At 42.2% G+C, this 21,250-nt stretch overlaps 1 protein-coding gene across 1 annotated transcript; it reads left to right on the top strand.

Moving 5' to 3' along the window:
- Nucleotides 1-340: 340 nt before the first annotated feature.
- Nucleotides 341-12,474, top strand: TIMM17A (translocase of inner mitochondrial membrane 17A; the record flags this gene model as incomplete). The annotated part of the gene is made up of 6 exons (XM_084245822.1): nucleotides 341-366; nucleotides 4,183-4,282; nucleotides 4,409-4,472; nucleotides 7,627-7,755; nucleotides 9,056-9,166; nucleotides 12,389-12,474. 6 exons carry the CDS (start codon nucleotides 341-343, stop codon nucleotides 12,472-12,474), a joined length of 516 nt encoding a protein of 171 aa, XP_084101948.1.
- Nucleotides 12,475-21,250: the final 8,776 nt, after the last annotated feature.

The following is a 21,250-nucleotide window of genomic DNA, read 5'->3' as shown; positions in this document are numbered from 1 at the left end:
AGAAACCTTATCTATGAAGTCTAGTGCACCCCAGCGGAATAACACCAGGTTTATCTCAGGTCAAAGGCCCTCCAGTGACCAGGTAATTTGAACCCTTCGCCCCAGAGCTCCCGCCCCTCGCGCAGCCCAGAACCGCCGCCTTCGAAGACCTGGCGGGCGCCCAGCCTCGTAGCTCCGGCCGCCGCCCCGCCCCCGCACAGCCCCCGGGCTCCCATTGGCTGAGGGGCACACAGCGAGCCAATCCCCATAGACTGCAACGCCCTCCTCTCGGGATCACTTCCGCCGCTGGGGTCAGGCCCCGCCCCGCCTGCCCGGCATCGCTGGCGGCGCCGGAGTCAAGATGGAGGAGTATGCGCGAGAGCCTTGGTGAGCTTTCCCCCTTACCTTCCTGTCTCCTGCCCTCTTTCTCCCCTGACCAGTCTCCCGAGGTGCAGGGCGGACTCAGTCTCGGGTGTGTCGACGCGGGCTTGGTAACCGAAGGCCACGAGGGCTGCGGCCCAGCCCTGTACCCCGCGGGCTGCGTGAGGCAGCCTCGCCGGTCCCCACCCGGCACCTCGTGACCTTGCGCCGGACGGCGAGGAGGTCCGCACCTGGGTCTGGACGGAGCCTCGGAACCTGCTCCTAACCCTGAGTCCAGTCGGCTGGTGCGGGGTCAGTAATAATCCCCTCTGTCCGCTGAGATGACCTTGGACGCGTCCCTACGCCTCGCTGTTGCTCAGTTCCTCCTCCTCGAGAAAGGAAAGCTAGGCCTTGGGGGGGATATTGTTTGGGGCTTTATTTGTATGATGATATGTGACCCCTGGACGAAGCATTTCAAATGTGTGGAACGTAGATTATGCCCAGACGTCTGGAAAGACTCCTGTAGGCGGGAGGAGGTGGTAAAAATTATCTGGAAAAGAAAGAGATAGTAGCTATTGTTCTCCGAAAAGCTATGGACAGAAACCTATTCATTCAGCTTTTATTCAGAGCTAGCACTTGGTTAGGTTCGAAGAATAAAAGCATGAAGAATATCAGGCATGTAAATAGTAAAATAGCGTAATTGGTGTAAGAAGTCTCAGGTTGCCTTCGTTGAAGGCTTCTGGGGTCATAATGGGTCTCATTTATTTAAACCATTAGGTAATCCCTTTACTTACACTTAGTACATAACGTCCTGAAGCAATGCAGTCAGTTGCCTGGTTAGTTCTGTAGTCAAAACTGCTTTGATCTTCTGGACTGCCCTGTTTGGTAGGAGCATTTTCTCAATCACCCAAGCTCAATTGCATGGAATTCCCTCTATCTATCCCCTCTTCCAGCACGCCTAAGCTGTCTGAATTTCTTTCAAAATGTTTGCCTTTTGATTCCTATTGTCAAGATTTTATCTATTGTCCTTTAATTCCTTTTTACAATAGCTTCCTAATAGCTTTCTTTACTTCTAGCCCTTTTTACATCTTATGGACTTATTCATCCCAAATACGACTTGTTACAATGCTTTCTTTTCAAAAACTCTTAGTCTCTGTTTTACAGTTGAAAGAATTTGAGGGCTTTGGCATACCAGAGTTTGTATTTAAATTGCTTGTACTTACTGCCTATGTGACCTTGGGCAAGTTAATCTCTGTCTGAGCCTCTGTTCTTCTGTAAAATGGAGAGGGGACAGGAATACTCTTGCAAAGTTAAAAGGTTAGTTACTCTGGGAAAGTAAACCTAGCTTTCTCGAAAATCACAGTGTTTTTTTTTGTTTTTTTTTGTAAAAATGCACCTGTTATCGGGCCTCCCCAGGTGGCGCAGTGGTTGAGCGCTGGGCTGCGAAGCTGCCCGCAGCCTCTGCAGCGCCAGTTCGATCCCCGGCCACCGGCAAGGGTCCCACATGGCTCGCAGACCTCTCCTGCCGCCCGCTGCTCCCCTCAGCAGTGTATTTCGTCAGTCTGCCAGTTCTGTTCCCCGCTCTGTCTCTGGTGAATCCTCTCACCCTCCCATGTATCTAGCCGGTACCCCGGTTCTTATATAAATAAATAAATCTTTTAAAAAAATGCATCTGTCATCAGCGTGTCAATTTATTAAAGTAGTTAATGCTTAATAAGTGATAGCTTAATATTGTTCCTGTTAGTTACTGATTCTGTTGTATTTTTCTGGCATTTCCATTCTTCTGGAGTTTTATCTTCCATCTTCCATTTATGTAGCCCATCACTTCCCTGCGAGGACATTGTGATTTAGTTCCGAAACTCTTTCCATCTTAACTTTGTTGTGGACATCCTCTCTTGAAATACTCTGCACTCTGATCTGAATCCTGCTGTTCTTTACTGACTTTTTTATTTTTATTTTTTTAAAGATTTATTTTTATTTATACAAGAACTGAGGTACAGGCCAGAGGCACGGATGCATGAGAGAATTCACCAGAGACAGAGTGGGGAGCAGAACAGGCAGACACACTGAAGACACTGCTGAGGGGAGCAGCGGGCGAGGCAGGAGAGGTCTTCCACGCCATGTGGGTTTCTTCCTGATTGGCCGGAAATCGAGCCTGTGCTACACAGGCTGTGGACAGCTTCACAGTGCAGTGCTCAACCTGGTGCGCCACCCGGGAGGCCCCTACTGACTTTTTTAATGGTCACTGATTTTATAAGATCACTGTTTATAAGATCACTTAGGCTAAATCTTAGATTTATTAGACCACCAGCCTTTTTACATATATGTTTACAAGTACTGACCCACTACACTGAGGGAGTCACTAATTTATTCTTTGTCTTTCTTCCTTATTTCTTGTTAATGGTTTAAAGTCAAAGCACTCCTTCTTAAACTTTTTTTTTTTAAGATTTATTTATTTATGCATATAAGAACTAGGATACAGACCAGAGGTGCAGTGGGGTGAGAGGATTCACCAGAGACAGAGTGGGGAACAGAACTTGCGGTTTGACTAAAATACATTGCTGAGGGAAGCATCTAGCAAGATTGGAGAGGTCTGCTGCTCCACTGGGTCAGCTCCCTGGCCTGGGGGTGCCGGGGATTGAACTCGTGCTGCAGTGGCTGTGGATAGCATCACAATGCTGAGACTTAACCCCTTGTGCCACCAGGAAGGCCCCTCCTCAAACTTTTAAAGTGAAATCACATCTCATGTGTGGATCTAATTCTGTCCATTCTGGTTCAGTAGGTCCTGGGGGGAGCCCAAGAGTTTGCATTTCTAGCAAGCTCCCAAGTGTTGGTGATTTTGCTTCAGGACCACAAAAGCAGGCCCGTTGACAACTGGAGTAGCTGCCACATGAGATAGTTGTTTTGTACAAAGTCTGGATTTGTACTATACTTGAAAAGAATGTGTTATTTTGACTTCAAGTTTTTGTGTTCCTATCTGGCAAAGTTGGAAATGACTCATTATTCATATTTTCTAGAAGCAACAATATGTTAAATTCAAAAGTGTACTTGAGCAAGTAGATTGCCAGCTGTCCATTATAGTAGTTGACACTTGAAACTAAGTATCTTTTACTTATTGTGAGTTCAAGTGAATTTAATAGTCAGAGACTGTAAATCACATTCCTTGAATAGTTGCTCTATTCTTATCAATCAGATTACTCAGATTTCAGTGTTTTGTGTAATGTGGGGTGCTGCATTTGGGAGCTGAGTTTACAGATTTGCCCTCTAACTGGAATCAATGTTGTAAATGGATCCAATACAAACTAAGGTTCCAAATGCAAAAAAAAGAGAATTTCAAGTGCAGAAAGAATTTCAAGTTTTTTTAAATTGAAAATTTTTTTTTCCTTTGCATCTATTGAATTTTCATTCTTCCAGTCTCACCTTTAATTTTTGCTTCAGCTGGAGAACTTACCTTGACCTCCAGGAGATTGACTCAACATTGTTGATTATAATGTCATTTCCTATAATGTCATAGGTGTTTATTTGCTTTTGAACAGTGCTCCACTTAAAATAGATACTCATTGTTAAATGCATGAAGAAAGTGCCGTTATAGGGAGTTACAACAGCAGCAATGAGGACTTAAGCCGATGCCATTCCTTCAGGTTTAGATGACTTGGGGCTGAATAGGTATGAAGATGTTCAGAATCCTTTATCTTTGTATTTCATGGGCCTGGCATTGCAATGGACTGACATTGAAATGGACCCTGCACTACAGTCTGTTGCATCTCTTACTATGCTAGCTAAGGTTTCGTGTAAGCTGATGAATGAGAAATATGGTCATCTTTTTTTCCCCCCTGTTCTTAGCCCCTGGCGAATTGTGGATGACTGTGGTGGGGCCTTTACCATGGGCACCATAGGTGGTGGTATCTTTCAAGCAATCAAAGGCTTTCGCAATTCTCCAGTGGTAAGTGGGTGAAAAGTCTTTATCATCACTTGAAGCTGATAAATATCACTGGTTTCCCCTTTGGTGGGTTGGAATTGTATTGTACCTATAATATATTTTTGGTTGCTTTCTTTCGTTTGCTTTTAGGGAGTAAACCACAGACTACGTGGCAGTTTGACAGCTGTTAAAACCAGGGCTCCACAGTTGGGAGGTAAGCATAATCTTTCCATATGTATTCCAGAAATTTTTTCCTGTTGATTTGAAGGAGACGCCCTGGTTTTTGTTGTGTTAAAGATACAGATATGCATACATGTATATGTATCTATTATATGTGTATGTAACACATTATATATGATCTTTATTCTTTTTTAGATTCTACCAACTAAAACTAGTTCAGTTTAACAGCTTGTCACAAATTAGTGTTTGTAGGTTTTTGATTTATGGTTTATTCAGAAATTTAACTGGAATTGTTATATCCATTTAAAAATCTTATCTCTGTCCATCAAATGCTTTGTGTTTTGTTTTTGGTGAATCATGATTCACACTGATACTGCTTATTCTAGTCCCGCCCGGAGGGTTCATTATTCTTCATTTTCATATGACTACCTTCTCCCTTGCCTTGCTTGGGTTGTGGCACCCCATGCCAGGCTGCTAACACATAGATACCCCTGGGCTTATGCTGTATTGTAACTGGTTAGATCTGGTAGATTTAACTGGTTATGTCGAAGACCAGATTTCAGTAAAATGTCGGGTCAGGTGTCCCTGAAAGGATGAGATGACCTAGGCGAAACTTAAGGGCTGAAGGGAAGGGGAGGTGAGGCAGATACAAACACTCTTATTTTGGTGAAAGCATCTCCTGCTGAGGGTCTCAGCGGGTCTTTATACGTTTTAAGCAAGCGATGGGATTACATCATCATATGCATAGAAGCAAAACAAAACAATCAGTACATTCCTTTCCCATAGACATATTGGTGCCTATGTGTTTTTCTTTTTTTCTTTTTTTTTATAGAGGCATGCTTTATTTATTTGTTTGCTGGTTTGTTTGTTTGTTTGGTTTATACATGCACTGGGTACAGTCAGAAGCGCGGGAGGGTGAGAGAATTCACCAGAGCCAGAGCGGGGAGCAGAGCAGGCAGAAGGACCGAAGTACACTGCTGAGGGGAGCAGCGGGCGGCAGGAGAGGTCTGCGCGCCATGCGGGACCCTCCTCTGGTGGCCGGGGAGCAGCCGGGGATCGAACCAGCGCCGCAGAGGCCGCGGGCAGCTTCGCAACCCAGCGCTCAACCGCTGAGCCACCGGGAAGGCCCGGTGCCTATGTGTTTTTAAGAAAAGAAACAGGGCCTCCCCGGTGATGCAGCAGTTGAGGTGATGCAGCGGTTGAGCACTTGGGTTGCTTGTGTTGCGAAGATGCCCGCAGCCTCTGGAGCGCCGGTTCGATCCCCGCCTGCTCCCCGGCCACCAGAGGAGGGTCCCACATGGCGGGCAGACCTCTCCTGCTGCCTGCTGCTCCCCTCAGCAGTGTACTTCCGTCTTTCTGCCTGCTCTGCTCCCTGCTCTGGCTCTGGTGAATTCTCTCACCCTCCCACACTTCTGACTGTACCCAGTGCTTGTATAAATAAATAAATAAATCTTTAAAAAAAAGAAGATAAACAACTTTAAAAGTAAATAGATAATTAAAATTTAGACTCATTATTTCAGCCTAAACAACTACCTAGGTCAGCTAACAGACCTTGGTACCACCCTGTCGCCAAGGCTACAATATCATGAGACTCCTCATCTATTTGTCCTGCAGCTAGAAACCAGTTGCTTCCCAGTAATCAGTTATTAGAACTTTTTTTCTACCTAGAAGCTCCTAGCACCATCAACTTTATGATTCATTACAAGGCTTCTTTACAGAACTTCCATATGAGGAATATTATTATGACCAGCTCTAGATTGCTTATCAGACATGCCCTTGCACAGTAATTATTTCCCATTGTCAAGTGGGCCAAATTATTCGGGGTTTAATTTTTAAGCAAGTAATTTTCCATGCCATGTACTTACAGTATTCTTATATATATGATTTATTGCCCAATGTATATTCCATGAGGTTTTTTCTTTTTATGACCAAGAACAAAAAACAAAGGGATGTTTAATCTTCAGCCCCACAGTGTCAGGCTCTTTAAACTTTGGCCCCATGGTGTCAGGCCCTTTTTCTTCAGCCCCACGGTTTGAGGCTCTTTAAACGTTGGCCCTACGGTTTGAGGCCCTTTTCTTAGCTGCTTGCCAGTGTCTTACCTGGCTGGGGCAGCTAGGCCCCTTGCAGCATGGTTATGTTTGTTAGATTTGATTAGTTATATCTACTAGATTTCCAGTGAGAGCTGGAGAAGAATCTGGTGGTAACCACAATGCTCTGGCTCCCTACACTAGGCCGCCTTTCTGCCAGGACTCAGGATCTCCATTCTCATCAATAACCCTAACTCAGTGTGACAGTTATTCTTAGGGGATAGGGAGTGGGAGTAAGGGAGTGGGAATCTCTGAGGAATTTTGTGAGGTGATTCTGACATACTGAGGCATCATGTCACTCTCCCAGGATATAGAAAGTGTATTCATTCTAGCAGAGTTAGAAAATAAAAGCACACGGAACTAAGTTACAGTTGTGGTGCCCAGAGAGGATGCTGATGAAGAGCTTCGTTCTTTCCAGATTTTATGTGTACTTGTTTACGTGTGTGTGTATGTGTTGGTGTTTGATTTTTACTTACAGAATTGTCAGCTGTGTTCAGGAGGAGTGTGAGCCTCACGCTTGAGCACTACTAAAGGATGGAAAGGAGAGGAAGGGAACTTCCGTCCTCCTGATGTTCCAAAGTCTAACCATGTGCCATTCATCCGCCACTTGAGCATCTGCGGGCTTACACCTGCAACACAGCCGGAATAGAATACATTTCTTTTGTGTTCCTCTTGGGGTTTGCATAGAGTGGGCGCTCAGGGACACTTACTGAAAAAAATAGGAGTTAGAGTCAAGCTATAGGAGGAGGGAGGGAGCAGGCGGTTTGGTTTTATGTATTGATATTTAAACATGTACATTTTTCTCAAAAGGAATTTGAGTGTTTAGACCCATGTACTCTGACTCTTTCAGGCCTGACTTCTTTCAGGTGTTGGACCATGACCTATATTCCCGCTGATGAAATACAGTCTAGGTTTTATTAAAAAGATAGGTGTTCTGACTTTTGTTCAATACTTATTTAGACTTGTATCTGCATGTATTTGGGGTATGAGAGTTTTAAGAATTTAATGAGTGTTGTTATTTAAACTTATTTTTAACTGTAATACTTTAAATAGCAGATAAAAATTAAATATGTATTTTTTGTTTGTTGTTAAATAAAATAGGTAGCTTTGCAGTTTGGGGAGGTCTGTTTTCCATGATTGACTGCAGTATGGTTCAAGTCAGAGGGAAGGAAGATCCCTGGAACTCCATCACAAGTGGTGCCTTAACAGGAGCCATACTGGCAGCAAGAAGTAAGCAGTCATAGGCACTAATAGAAGCAAGACTTTTTGGAAAACCTCGTGTCTTAATTTACTGATATCTGTGACTTATAAAACTAAGCATTTCTTAACTTGGTGTAATATGAATGTATATGGTGATTGGTGGGGGGATGTAAGGGACTGTATTGGACTGTATTTGGAATGTTGGAGAATGAGTGATCATGGAGTTCTAACCACTAAGAGCAGTTCAGCTCCTGGTTCTTCCATTTACTAACTGATTGGCAGTTTACTAATAAACATTGACAGTTTCCTCATCTGTATTCTGGAGTTAAAAATCACACCCACAGGGCCTACCTGGTGGTGCTGGGGTTAAGTCTCTCACTATTAAGCTATTGCCAGCCACTGTGGCATGAGTTCAATCCCTGGCCAGGGAGCTGACCCACATGGCGCAGCAGATCTATCTTGTCTTGCCCGCTGCTCCCCTTAGCAATATATTTCAGTAGATCTGCCTGTTTCTGCTCCCCACTCTGTCTCTGGTGATTACTCCCTGCATCTTTGGCCTATACCCCAATTCTTGTATGCATAAATAAATAAAAATAAATCTTTTTTAGAAATCACACCTGCACATAGCACTGTTAGAAATTAAGAGTTTAGAACCGGGCCTCCCCAGTGGTGCAGCGGTTAAGTGCTGGGTTGCGAAGCTGCCCGCAGCCTCTGCAGTGCCGGTTCAATCCCCGGCTGCTCCCCAGCCACCAGAGGAGGGTCCCACATGGCGCACAGACCTCTTCTGCCGCCCGCTGCTCCCCTCAGCAGTGTACTTCGGTCCTTCTGCCTGCTCTGCTCCCCGCTCTGGCTCTGGTGAATTCTCTCACCCTCCCGCGCTTCTGACTGTACCCAGTGCTTGTATAAATAAATAAATAAATCTTAAAAAAATATTAAAAAAAAAAAAAGAGTTTAGAACCATTTTCTTTGAGGTCTTAGGGCCAGAGAGTAATCCAGAATTCCTTTAGGCTTAGTGGTTTAGGTCAGGCATTGACAGGTTGTAAACATTTTAGGCTTTGTGGGTTTGAGGTCTTTGTACAACTGCTTAACTCTGCTGTAGCCCAAAAGCAGCCATAGACAGTGTATAAATAAATGAACGTGACTGTGTGTTCCAATAAAACTTTATTTACATAAATAGGCAGTGAGCTGAGTTTTATCTACGAGCCACAGTTTTGACTTATTGTCTTTACCAGTGGGTAAGAGGGAGTAACCATGTAGACAATTCTTTACTATATCTTACGTTAAACTAGATTTCTAACACAGTAATCTCTTTGTTGTTTTGTATTCTAAGATGGACCAGTGGCCATGGTTGGGTCAGCTGCAATGGGTGGCATTCTCCTAGCTTTAATTGAAGGAGCTGGTATATTATTGACAAGATTTGCCTCTTCACAATTTCCCAATGGTGAGTTTCGTTTCTGCTTAAAATCATAGTGCAAACATTTTTAAATGGTATCCTAATATCTAGAGAAAACATATTTTGTCTGCTAAAAAGTGGCTCAAGAAATTGGTAATTTCTTTTATTAAATGAACCCTGATTAAACCAGAAAACTAAAAGAAAAGCTCAACAGCACATTATCTAACCAAAGCATTTTGATTATTGTGCCTAAACACTGTAACTGCAGCCATACCTTTTCAAACAGAACCAGAGACAACTGTCATAGGCTTATTACCAATTAGAAATTACCAGTTTAGAAGATCTTTGCATATATGTAACAGCAATGATAACTTCTTTCCATACCCTTACGTGCCAGGCACTGATCTAGGTGCTAAGGATACAGGGGTGAACAAGTACTTACCTCCTGGTAGGGGAAGACAGACTGACATATTAGCAGATAAATGAGATTATTGATTGTGTTGCTTGCTTTGAAAAAAATAAGAGTGAGGCCTCCCTGGTGGCCTCAGGGTTAAGTCTCAGCACTATCACCTCGATGGCCTGAGTTAGATCCCAGCCAGGGAGCTAGATACATGGCACAGCGGACCTCTCCTATTTCGCCGCTGTTTTCCTTAGTGTATTTCTATTTCTGTACATCTGCCTGTTCTGCTCCCCACTTGTCTCTGGTGAATCCTCTCACCCCTTGCACCTCTGGCCTATTCTTCTATGCAAAATAAATAAAAATCTTATAGTAAAGAAATAATTCTTTTTAAAAAAATTAAAAATTAAAGAGTGGTAGAAAAGTGACTCATGTTTGGGATGGTCACTGTAGGGTTCACAGGGAAAGTCTCTGGAAGTTGGTAATGTTTATTGCTAATTATTCATTTTATCTGCTAGATAGGGTAGAAACTAAGTTGTGGACTAGGTGATCATTACGTGAAGATCTCAGCTATTAAGCAGTTACTTGAAACTATAGAAACCTTAGTTGTCTAAATGAGAATGTAGCTTGGCATAGAAAGGAAGCAGAGAGATATTGTGAGGATTATAGAAGCGAACACTTGTCCTAGCATTTGGGGAAGAAAATATGCAGAATACTGAGACATGTGGAAAACTATTTTGGGAGTGTGGAAAAGATTCAGCTTTAAGTTAGGAATAGATCACAGCTCCCAATTTGATCTGATCTCCCTGAGGCACCTGGCGAGAGGTTCAGTGTCTCTGGCACAGTTTTCACACTGTTCATTAGATGCCATTTGGGGTGATTTTGATGTTGACCCTCCTGCCTTATGTATTTCAGTCATTACTTCTGAGTTACTACTCATGTTATGGTCACTTTCTAATTTTACTTCTTAGTTTGTTTTTAACCATGTTAGTGTGGTAAAGATGTCACATACAACATCAGAAATTGATATAACAAAAACATACACATTGTCTTTTAGAAATTAGTTTTGGTTATTTTGCCGTAGGCTTTTTCCTCCAAGGGAACCGTCACAAGAAGTACATTTTTATTTTTCACAGATGTGTTTCTGAAAAACTGTGTGGCGGGACATCTTTGAGAAGTTAATCATTTTCCAATTACATGAAAAAGTTCTTGAAACAGTGAAAAAATTAGAACTGTATTAGGATGGTAACAATGGTTATTATTTATTTATTTTTTTCAACCAATAGCTTCTTAAGTTTTCTACAGTGGACAGATACTGCTTTTGCAGTGAAATGAAAATATACCGTTGGGTAAAGCATTGGGAGCTTCAGAGAATTAATTTTTAACACTGCCCTTTTTCTCTCTTCAGCTATTTTTTAGTCTGCTTAGATTTCCTGCAGGGGGTGGGGGGGATTTTTCCCGTGAGAGTCTTTTTTTAAAGAGCCATATTATTTTTTCTCAGTTTATAGGCTTTTCCATCCTTTGTAAACTAAATACTACATGACTTTATTCTACAGCAAGTTTAGCAGTATTTCCCCATTTCAGGACTCATCCCTACTTAATTGGTTGTATAAGTTGAATGACTGAGTTCTCTTAAACCATGATTAAGGTTCTTAAACATTGTGAAGATACTTTTAGATAGCCACTGAAAAACATGTCAGAAGGTATGGCAGCATCATAGCAGTTTCTTTAAAAACGTGACTGTTGCCCCTCTCTTCCTTGGTGCTGCCTACGGAGGTGGCAGCCGTCTTCCATTTGGCATCATAACTGCCCTCAGACCCCTTAGGAAACCCACGGTTGTCAAAAAGAGCACCAGGAAGTTCATCTGGCACCAGTCAGACCAACACATTAAAATTAAATGTAACCATCAGGAACCCAAAGGCATTGATAACAGGGAGCACAGGATATTCAAAGACCAGATCTTGAGGCTCAGCATTGGTTATGGGCGCAGCAAGAAAATAAAGCACCTGCTGTCCAGTGGTTTGCAGGTTCCTGGTGCACAACGTCAAGGAGCTTGACATGCTGCTGCTGAGCAGCCAACCTTACTGTGCGGAGACTGCTCACAACGTCTCCTCCAAAAACCAAAAGCCATTGTGGAAAGAACAGCACAGCTAGGCATCTACATCACCCACCCCAGTGCCAGGCTATGCAGCAAAGAGAAAGAATAGCCAGCTAGGGCCTCCCCGGTGGCGCAGCGGTTGAGCGCTGGGTTGCAAAGCTGCCTGCAGCCTCTGCAGCGCCGGTTCGATCCCCGGCTGCTCCCCGGCCACCAGAGGAGGGTCCCACATGGCGCACAGACCTCTCCTGCCGCCCGCTGCTCCCCTCAGCAGTGTACTTCGGTCCTTCTGCCTGCTCTGCTCCCCTCTCTGGCTCTGGTGAATTCTCTCACCCTCCCACACTTCTGACTGTACCCAGTGCATGTATAAACAAAAACAAACAAACAAACAAATAAATAAATAAATAAAAAACATGCCTCTATATAAAAGAATAGCCAGCTAGTGTGCACATGCATTGTGTTAATAAAACCATGAAACTGCAAAGAAAAAAAAAAATACCAAGCTTGATGATTGCTTCTTGCGGTAATTAATCCATCTGATTTTCCTGGTGTAGCTTGAGAGCTGTTCATTCTGGAGCACAAGAGAAGCCAGTCTGTCATGTACCAAACAAATCTGAAGATGTTCTCAATGAGAATGAGACACATTTACAAAGAAATTGAGATTATAACCCTGAGAGAGCACATTTTTATTGAGCTGATTGACTTACTCTGTACAGAGACTTGGTTTTAGTTATATAATATTCTGATGATTTAAAATCCTTTTCTTTCTTAATTGCAGGTCCTCAGTTTACTGAAGACCCCTCTCAGTTGCCTTCCACCCAATTACCATCCTCACCTTTTGGAGACTATCGACAATATCAGTAGGACTGCTTTCCCAGGACTTTAACAGAACAAGCTGTAGTTCAAGAAAGGATTTCAGAAGATCAATTTAGTCTGGTTTTACAAGCATATGTGGGACATCTGTGGCCAAATAGGCTATGAAGAGACATATAGCACTTTTTTCTATTTAAAGAAACATGGATAGGAAGGGGAATTGTTAAAAAAATATGCATTTATTCACACTTGGATTGCATTTATGATCAAAATAAATGTCTAATATCTTTAAAAGAAAATGTAAGTGCTTAGAAGATGAAGGACCAAAGGGCAAACAGCAGTGAAATACCATTTCATCATTTCCTTGGGGACTTCTCTGCCTAATTTCATGTGTTCTGTTAGTCAAACAATAAAAAAAAACTCCTGGAACCTGCTTTCTTTTAAGATAGTTGTAGAGTTCTGCTTTTCATCCTCAAATGCTTCAAATAATGCAAATTACATTGAAAATTGCATGTTTTATTGTTAAGTCCTCATCTCACTGGAGGTAAATTATGTATGAGAAGAATTGTGCCAAGTCCGCATGGATATGGATTGAAGGCTATGATAAGATATTTACCTTTACTTTGAAAGTAAAATATGCTTTGTCTTGGTTTTGAGGAGGACAGATACAAAACTCTTACCTTTGAGGCACTGTGTCGTGATCTTTGATTCCTGATCATCAGAAACAACTTGGTTCCAGTACACTCAGTTCTATGGAGAAGACTTCATGGAGGTGTAGCACGGAAAAGTTTGTTGATTATGTGGTCAGAAATAAAGTATGTGCTGTTTTTAATATGTTTCAAGTCCCTCGAAGCTGATCTTCATAAAGGGTGTATTTGGGGTCTGGTTGGCCCTGGAAAATGGATTGCCATTTCATAATAGGCCATTGGTAGTGACGTGGGCTTTATAGAAGGCCTGGTGTTCTCAGTTCCCCAGTTGCCTACATTTGCGTGGCATGGGGAACAAATTCATGTTAGCACAGTGAGCACACAGCCTTTGGCCTAATGGCATATGCATAATAAGCATTTATTTACTAATTGTGGTTGGCTCCTTTTTTTGGTGTAAAACATACTTAAAACACTGACATTTCAACTATTTTTAAGTATACAGTTCAGTAGCATTTATATGCAATCAATGTAGCCATCAACCAAAGCTTCAACATCACCGACATGCTCTGAGCCCATATAATAAAACATCCCTCCAGTTCCTAGTAACTACAAATCTACTTTCTCTGTGCCTCCTGTAGACAGCATTCTGTCCATTTAGCAGAGTAATTCAGGGTCCATCTGTGTTAAATGCCACCATACTCCTTGGGTGGCTAAGTAATATCCCATTGTATATATATCATGTTTTGTTTATTCATTTATTGAAGGACACTTGAATTGTTTGTGCCTTTTCACTGTTTTAGATAATGCTGTTGTGAACATGGGTGTAAAGGTAGCTATTTGAGTGAATTTGCTGGGGCATATGGTGGTTCTGTGTTTAACTTTCTGAGAACTATCAACCTTTTCCACAGCAGCTGTGCCATTTTGTATTCCCACCCAGCAATAACACAAGTTCCAGTTTGGTTTTTTTTATTTATTTTTTTTTTTGAGAAAGCATTTATTTATTTGTTTTAAAGATTTATTTATTTTTTTATACAAGCACTGGGTACAGTCAGAACCACGGGAGGGTAAGAGAATTCACCAGAGCCAGAGCAGAGAGCAGAACAGACTGATGAAATACACTGCTGAGGGGAGCAGCGGGGGGCAGGAGAGGTCTGCGTGCAATGTGGGACCCTCACCTGGTGGCCAGGGATGGAATTGGCTCTGCAGAGGCTGCAGGCAGCTTCACAACCCAGCGCTCATCTGCTGTGCCACTGGGGAGGCCCACAAGTTCCAGTTTTTAGTTATAACTATCCTACTATATGTGAAATCAGATTTCACCATGCTTTTGATTTGCATTTCTCTAATGATTTACTGTGCTTTTGGGGTATTTTTACCTCTGGCGATTTTAAGTCTATAGCTCTTTAGTTTTCAGTTATAAGGACAAACAAAGGTATATTTATAAATTCTTTGCAGGTCATGCGTATGTGATCCCGGAATATTATGCCATTTTACTGGTTAACTCTAGTGTCTAACTCAGCATTATCTGAAGAAATTCTTGGCTACAGATGAAGTTTCTGGAATTAGGGGTGAGGTGGAAGGGAAGAAGTTTGAGAAATTTGGACAACCAGTTCCTTAAAAAAGGACTTGGAATTTCATTCATTCCATGTGACATGAGGTGAAAACTATAAAAATCTTTCCAGTTACGTTTCCCAGGCTTCTTGCCTCTCCTACTCGATTTCCTCATACCACATTAGCCTAGTTAGGACAGGCTGTGCTCTTGAAGTTTTCCAGCCTTACTGCTAGAACTTGACTTGAAGCCTGTACTTCAGACTTACCCTGAGGTGTCCAATCTGGGGGGAACAAACTATTCCTTTAATTTTATACTTGAACCCGAAGTATCATCTGCAGTGTTCCTGGCCAAGGTGTTTTATAATCACACAAGAGTTTTTAGTTGGCCTATTGCCTGCTCCTTTCTATTATTGATTGTGCTAACTTATTCCTGGTAGTCTTTGAAGACCCAACTCTGGTGCCTCACTGCAACCCCATCTGAGTGATTGGGGAGGGAGGGCCAGGTGTGGTTCCCTGACCTGCTCTCACATCCTGTACAATAGGAAGACATGGGAAGGGCTGTTTTTGTTTTTCTTCCCCACCCCACTTTTTCCTCAACATTTTTTCAATGAAAAACTTCAAACCTGTATAGTAGAATTTTACAGTAAATACCCATATACCCACCTACTATTAACTTTTTGTGATACTTGCTTTATCACATACCTATTTATCTCTCCCTCATTTCTAAATAAAATTGCAATTTATGAATCGTATTGATAAGTTTTGTAAGATGTGATTCTTTCTAAGTTTAACAAGTAATAGAAAACCAGGTAGATTCTAACACTCTTAAAATGATTTGAAATGTCTAATAAATATTATGAAACTAAAAGGAGGGCTCAGAATAAATGCTAAAATAACCAAATTGTTTTAATCATCAAAAAGACCTAAGTTCTCCCTGGGTCTTTCCCAAAATAATGGAATTAATTCTTTAGTTTCAAGATAGAAATGTCCATCAGACCAATTCCATCAGCTTTTCCCATTTTTTCTTGGTATCTGACACTGAAATTGGCAGGTAATCATGAATTTTGGAGGGTATGGAAGAAGCGGTCGCTGCATTTGATGACTGGATCAAGAAGATGTGGTACATATACACCATGGAATATTACTCAGCATTCAAAAAAGATAAACACATGCCATTTGCAGCAACATGGATGGCGCTGGAAGGGATCATGCTCAGCGAAATAAGCCAGAAAGAAAAAGAAAAATACCGGATGGTCTCACTCATAGCAGGAATCTAGAAAACTTAAATAAGGGACCAGGAAAAAGAATAACTATAAGAAAGTAAAAATCAAAATCAACAAATAACTATGAACCAGAGACACTCTATGGGGGGCGGGGAGGGGAGGGATTGGGGTCAAAATAAGGGGGTCACAATTGTATGGGGAATATAAAAATTTATAATAAAAAAATTGAAATCAGTCATTTTAGTTTAAATTAAAATTATGACAAAGGAGTTTGAAATAAAAAAAAAATGCATCTGTTTTCAAATGCGAAATGTCAATTACAAAAGCCTGATCATAGCTCCACCCTGTGGTGTGTTCAACTCTATCTAAATTCTATTCAACCCCTGTCCACTGTGTCATGGGCCAGCAAGCTACAAGCAGCCTGATCTGGTAAATAACTTTATCAGAACACAGCCCCATCTGTTCAAATACATATTGTTTTTAACTGCTTTCTCACTCCAAGGGCAATGTAATCAGAGTCCATTGTTCATTACTACTAAATACAAAGTCAGCTGTTTTTTTTTTTTTTTAATAGAGGCATGTTTTTATTTATTTATTTATTATATTTGTTTGTTTGTTTTGTTTATACAAGCACTGGGTACAGTCAGAAGCGCAGGAGGGTGAGAGAATTCACCAGAGCCAGAGTGGGGAGCAGAGCAGGCAGAAGGACTGAAGTACACTGCTGAGGGGAGCAGCAGGCGGCAGGAGAGGCCTGCGCACCATGTGGGACCCTCCTCCGGTGGCCGGGGAGCAGCCGGGGATCGAACCGGCGCCGCAGAGGCCGCGGGCAGCTTCGCAACCCAGCGCTCAACCGCTGCGCCACCGGGGAGGCCCGTCAGCTGTTTTTTATACACTGAGATTGTGCCCTGTCATCTCGAACTCTGTGCAACCAACACAGAAGTAGGATTGCATCTATTGAAACAGTTGCTTGAGGACAGGAACCCCACCCATTCTATAAAACTTGATAAAATATCGAGTGAGTGGATGAATAAATTATAGGTAGATGTGTCTAAACCCAATTAAAAAGTTTGAAACAGGGCCTCCCCGGTGGCGCAGCGGTTGAGCGCTGGGTTGCAAAGCTGCCCGCAGCCTCTGCAGCGCCGGTTCGATTCCCGGCTGCTCCCCGGCCACCAGAGGAGGGTCCCACATGGTGCGCAGACCTCTCCTGCCGCCCGCTGCTCCCCTCAGCAGTGTACTTCGGTCCTTCTGCCTGCTCTGCTCCCCGCTCTGGCTCTGGTGAATTCTCTCGCCCTCCCGCGCTTCTGACTGTACCCAGTGCATGTATAAACCAAACAAATAAATAAATAAATAAATAAAAAACATGCCTCTATAAAAGAAAAAAAAAAAAAAAAGTAAATTTATAAAAAAAAAATAAATAAAAAATAAAAAGTTTGAAACATTCATTTTTTTTAAGATTTATTTATGCATACAAGAGCTGGGGTACAGGCCAGAGGTGTGGGGTATAAGAGGATTCACCAGAGACAGAGTGGGGAGCAGAACAGGCAGATGTACTGAAATACACTGCTGATGAGGGCAGTGGGTGAGACAGGAGAGGTCTGCTGCGCCATGTGGGTCAGCTCCCTGGCCAGGGATTGAACTCGAGCCACAGTGGCTGCCAATAGCTTCATAATGCTGAGACTTAACCCCTTATGCCACCAAGGAGCCCCAAATCTGAAACTTTAAAATAAATGATATATTTCAGGCATACAAAGTAAGAATAAATATCCATGTAGCATCCACACGTATAAGAAATAAAGTCTTTATACAGATGAAACCTCTTACATGATTTCCTTCACCTACCTCCCCACAAGAATTAAATTCAAGAATCTTGAATTTGGTGCTTATCATTACTATGTACTACTTTATATTTTTAGTTCATTGTTTTGAGATAATTTTGGGTTTACAAAACACTGCAAAAATAGAAAGTTCTAGTATGCCTCTCACCCGTTTCCCCTATGTTAACATTACAAAATCATAAAAACAATGATCAAAACTAAGACATTGACGTTAACTGAACTACAGACTTGATTTGACTCTCACGAGTTTTTTCTGTAATGTCCCTTTTCTGTTTCAGGATCTAACAGATGACCCCAAGTGCTGTTAGTGGGCGAGTTGCCTTCATTCCCTCCAGTCAGTGAGTTTCTCAGTCTCGTTTCCTCAATATTTTCAGAGTAGTGAGATCTCTCTTCTTTTTTTGAAGAAATGCTAGATTTAGGTTTGATGATTTTTCATGTTTTCTCAATAGTATGCATTATTGGAAAAGACTAGGGAGATGATAGGCCCTTCTCAATGCTTTATGTCTGGGGGCCTGTGGGACCTAAGGGTAATACTGGTGATGTTTACCTTGACCACTTGATTAAGTGGTGGCTTCTGGCTTTTTCCACCTACAACTACTAGTTTTCTCTTTGTTATTAATAAATATCTACAGGGAGATATTCTGAAACTATCCAAATACCATGTTTTTGCTTAAAATTTTGACCACAAATTTTGGCATCTGGTATTCTTTTTTTTTTTTTTTTAAGATTCATCCATTTAGGGCCTCCCCGGTGGCGCAGCAGTTGAGCGCCGGGCTGGGAAGCTGCCCGCAGCCTCTGCAGCACCAGTTCGATCCCCGGCTGCTGCACCTCCCCCTGCAGTGACCTTTAGGGCTAACCTTCCCTAGGTCCGGCTGGGCAACCAGCGCGCAGGGGGAGAACAGCAAAACCCTACCTGCTGCACCTCCCCCCGCAGTGATCTTTAGGAATGGCTTTCGCCACGGTCCCTAGATCCGGCTGGGCAACCAGCGCGTGGGGGGAGAACTGCCTGAAGCAGAGAAAGTTCAGCGGGAGTTCCCTGAAAAAGCAGAAGCTTATCAAACGATAACGACCACCAAGAACCACTACCAGAATGCTAAAAATCTTATCCCTCTTCCTAGAACTACAAACTTTAATCCCTTATTTGTCTTTCTAAACTTCCTTCTTTCTTCTATAATGGTCATTGCTTGTTATGTAGATCACCTCCCTGATAGTGATAGACTGAGCCCATGAGCAAGCTAATTTCCTTGATATTCATTCCTGTGCTTTTGGAAAACATATATATATACTGGTCACAAACTTAAAGAAAATTACACTCAGATTTTCACTCTTGAAGTGTGTCTGTTTGTCATTTCTTTCGCCGACTCCCTGACCACCCTGCACGCTTCTCTCAACCCTGAGGTGGCCTCATCGTCTACTGCTGTGCTGGTCTGCGGCACCCGGCTGCCAGCAAGGGTCCCACATGGCGCAGCAGACCTTTCCTGCCATGCCCGCTGCTCTCCTCAGCAGTGTATTTTGTCAGTCTGCCTGTTCTGTTCCTGGCTCTGGTAAATTCTCTCACCCTCCCGCGCTTCTGACTGCACCCAGTGCTTATATAAATAAATAAGTAAATACCCAGAAAGGGAAATTTAAAAAAAATTCATCCATTTATGCATACAAGAGCTGGGGCACAGACCAGAGATTGGGTGGGGGGGGGGGTAAGAGGATTCACCAGAGACAGAGCAGGGAACAGAACAGGCATACCGACTAAAATACACTGCTGCAGGGAGCAGCAGGCAAGATAGGAGAGGTCTGCAGTACCATGTGGGTTGCTCCTTGGCTGGCTGGGGATCGAACTTGCGCTGCAGAGGCTGCAGACTGCCCCACAGTATGGTGCTCAACCCCTTGTGCCACCAGGGAGGCCTGGCAAGTGGTATTCTATATAGTGATTTTCTGCTTCCATTATTCCCCCTACACGTAGTAGTTGGAATTCTGTAAGAAAGAGTTATCTCTTCCCTCATGTTTGTTCAATTTGTATTACTATAGATTCATGGGTATTTTCTTTGGGTGTATAATTCAACACCATCATTGCTAATTTGCTCAGGCAATTTTAACTCCATCACTTGGAGTTCTTTTCAGGTTGAATCTCAGAACCTTTCTTTCAGTGTTGGTTTTTGTTTTTGTTCATTTTTTAGCATTTCATTACTTCCCAGCACCATAAAATGCTCTAGGCTCATCTTCTATTTTCCCCATACAAGCCTGGAATCAATTTCTTCTCCAAGAAGTCCTAGTTCCTTTTATTGAGGAATGGGATTTAGAAACCAAAATCTAGAGGCTAGGTAGGCTATTGCTACTGGGGTGTCACTGCTGCTAGTCCCTTTCAGTGGATAAAACTAGGAAATATATGTAATAGACTAACCTGTGCACATACACTTCTGTATTTCTGTGCCTGCCCATATGTGTATAAAACCAAACCACCAATCTCTCCCACTCCAGTCCAGTGCTACAGGATTCATTCTAGCGAGCTCTCTCTCCCTATCTGTAACAGCAAATCCGACTATATCTACAATAATTTGCTTATTTTTTAATCTTTACTACAAATAATGTTTCATAATTGCTAATCTCTACCTCTGTGAAAAACTGGATTAGAATGTTTATATATAGTTCTCTTTAGTTTTTCAGTATCAAAACATTTCCAAAGCTATTTAGTTCCACTCTTTTTTGGTTATGTGATTCATTTGTACTAGATCCATTTATTGCCCGTGTGTTTTTTATCTTTCCATAACCTTGCTGATTTGAAAAAAAATACATTCAGAGTAAAACTTACTCTGTGTTGTGTAGTTTCTATGGATTTTGACAAATACACAGAGATAGGTATCCACCATCACATTTGACACAGAACACATATATCTCCCCCCATATTTTCTGTCTCTATGGTTTTCTCTTTTCTAGAATGTCATAAATGACCAAAGTGCATTTAAAGTTCATCCATAATGTCATGTAAATCAGTAGTTTCATTTATTTATCAGTAGCAGTGTTTTTATCGCTGAGTAGTTTTCCATTGCACACAGATGTACTTTGTTCATTAGTCACCAGCTAAAGGACATTAGGTTGTTTCTAATTTTGTCCATTATGAATTAAATTTTTATTTTTATTTATTTTTTTCAATATTTATTTATTTATGCATACAAGAGCTGGGGTACAGGCCAGAGATGTGTGTGTGTGTGTGTGTGTGTATGTGTGTATGTGTGTGTGAGGATCCACCAGAGACAGAGCAGGAAGCAGAACAGGTAGATCTACTGAAATACACTGCTGAGGGGAGCAGCGGGTGAGACAGGAGAGGTCTGCTGTGCTATGTGGGTTTCTCCCTAGCTGGCCGGGGATCGAACTCCGTAGGGCAGAGGCTGTGGATTGCTTCATAGTGTGGTGCTTAACCCCTTGCGCCACCAGGGAGGTCCATGAATTAAATTTTTATTTATTTTTTTTTCTTAAAGATTTTTTTTTTATTTATACAAGAGCTGAGGTACAGGCCAGATGTACAGAAGGGTGAAAGGATTCACCAGAGACAGAGCGGGGAACAGAACAGGCAGACTGATGA

This window comes from Talpa europaea (genome assembly GCF_964194135.1).
Source record: "Talpa europaea genome assembly, chromosome: 10".
Lineage (NCBI taxonomy): Eukaryota > Metazoa > Chordata > Mammalia > Eulipotyphla > Talpidae > Talpa > Talpa europaea.
This window is presented reverse-complemented; position numbering and strand designations above follow the sequence as displayed.